At 51.4% G+C, this 2124-nt stretch overlaps 1 protein-coding gene across 1 annotated transcript; it reads right to left on the reverse strand.

The window, feature by feature from the left end:
• Positions 1–805: 805 nt before the first annotated feature.
• Positions 806–1696, reverse strand: LOC115331718 (sentrin-specific protease 1-like). The gene is given in 3 exon segments (XM_002412559.4): positions 806–1179; positions 1181–1623; positions 1625–1696. Coding segments are annotated over 3 exon segments (813 nt in total). The 3' UTR covers positions 806–881.
• Positions 1697–2124: the final 428 nt, after the last annotated feature.

The raw sequence follows: 2124 nt of genomic DNA on the forward strand, positions 1-2124 counted from the left end.
GCAATACCCTACAAATTTTCACATGTCCACGTCTCAAATATTTCTGGGGAGAGTCCTGAACCCACAATGACAATACAAGCTAGACACAGAAGATCTGTAACGGTTCTTCGCAACAGTTCTCCACAACAGTTTTCTCGTATAGAATTCGGATCATAACACGCATTCCGTGTTAGGAGACACCTTTATCTAAATAGGCCCAGAAATCGAGTGTTCCTCCTCGCGGGCTCTGGGCCTTGCCAATGTCCGTCTCTTCCACGAGCCTACAAGTCATACAATTCGTCGTGGCTATTGCCTTTCCTGTTTGATTCACGGAGCAATTCGAGGCCATGGCTGCTGGCACATTGTGGTGTTTATTTGGAGCACTTTTAACTTGCATCTGAGTGTACACTAAAGGTTTCGAGGTATTTGCAAGATCAAATCTTCACACTATCCATGAAAAATAGTCGCCTACAACATTGTAAAAATTATTTCAGGCACACGGAGAATGATGCGTAAAATATACACAGACTGGAAGCATTCTATAGGGCTACCGGACAGGTGCCTAGCGATCCCTCGTCGTTAAGCACGGTTACAAACAGTTGCGAAGCAGTTACACTCAAACGCATATGGGTGGTCCAGCATTAAGCAAAGCAGGCGGTGTAGCAGGCTTTCAGACATGTAGTTTGGGACAAGCTGCCAAACACGCCCAGAAGGTGGACAATATCCCTACAAACATGAACGATGGCCCACCAAACCAATAGCTTCACTCGGACTCTGCAGTATGCCAGTATCTTGACCGAGGCCACCCGGCAATCAAATACAACGCTTTGTTTGAGAACCATTAAAAAAAGTGCCGACGCTGACTAGTAAATTATGTACATTGCTTTAAAAGGAAACACCGCTCAGACAGGGAGAAGCTGCCCATGTAAGATCTCGTACACCATCCGCTTGCGGAAGTATGGCACGTCCTGCTGTCCGAAGGAGATCTCGGCATCGCGCGACACACACTCGGCGTACTGACAGGTGAAGATGCCACAGTCGCAGTCGTTGTGCTGCTGCGGCAGGTCGCTTATCACCTGCAGCTCCCAGGGTTCCCAGTCCAGGCCGTGTCCCCGCCTGTCCTGGCTCTCTGCCTCCAAGTAGAGCTGCAGCTTGTGGAGGCAGTTGCGCCTCTCGCGGCTGTTGCCCATGCTGTCGTATGTGCTTCTTCCTGAAGTCGATTGTCGCGAGGCACCAGTGATCCGTGAAGTGGAGCGGCACCAGGACTATGTCGTAAGAGAACAGGTCCACTTCCTTCGTCCACCGCTTCACGGCTGAGTGTCCCTCGGCCGCCATCTTCGTGAAGAAAAAGGTGTTGAAGGCGTACAGCTTGGGTAGGTCACTGTTCTGCTTGGTCCGTTCGACGAGCAGGTTCATGTAGAAGTTGACCACCTCGTCGTTGAGCCACTGGTACTCCGCTAGAGTGCTCATGTCCGAGCGGCTGATGGTCAGTCCGTACCCCTTGGCAAGGGCTTCGTGCGCGGGCGTCGGCCTGAGTGCAGTCTCAATCTCTTCTAGCATCGGGCCAGTCAGCTTAGGCAAGACGAGGCCGTCGACAGAGGGAAGGAAGCGCCTTAACTTGGAGCTGTGCTTCATTCGCTTCTTCATCGTCGTTTTCGATCTGCGCCTTGAGCTTGTCACGCCCGTTGAATCGTGGTGCGGATTTCGGACGGGACATCGTCGGCGTTTTTCCCGCATGACGAATTCCGTCCTCTCTACTACTTCACGGAAATCCTCTTCCTCCATGGTGCGGCTTGCCTCACGAATGCCTTTTGTAATATAAGCCCTGGGGCTTAGGGAAAGAAGGAGAAGAAGTTACTCAGCTAACATGGACGACTGTGCTTTCTTTCCTCACCGGCTACGAATACCACATGGTGGCAGCGGATTTAACAATATTCATTCATGAATTTACCCTCCAAGCATCTCCAGAGGGCATAGTCACCGACCGAAGTCCATCGAAGTCCAAGCGTATCAGTCAAGCAAGCGCAAATACACAGGGAACCACCGGCAACCTCTTCGCCAAAGATGGCTACCTCTGTGTTCGCCTGTCAACCGCCGGAACCTTTCGACTTCACAAAAACCGAAGACTGGCCTCGAGGGATACAG

Source organism: Ixodes scapularis, unplaced genomic scaffold, assembly GCF_016920785.2.
Source record: "Ixodes scapularis isolate PalLabHiFi unplaced genomic scaffold, ASM1692078v2 PGA_scaffold9__187_contigs__length_104089568, whole genome shotgun sequence".
NCBI lineage: Eukaryota > Metazoa > Arthropoda > Arachnida > Ixodida > Ixodidae > Ixodes > Ixodes scapularis.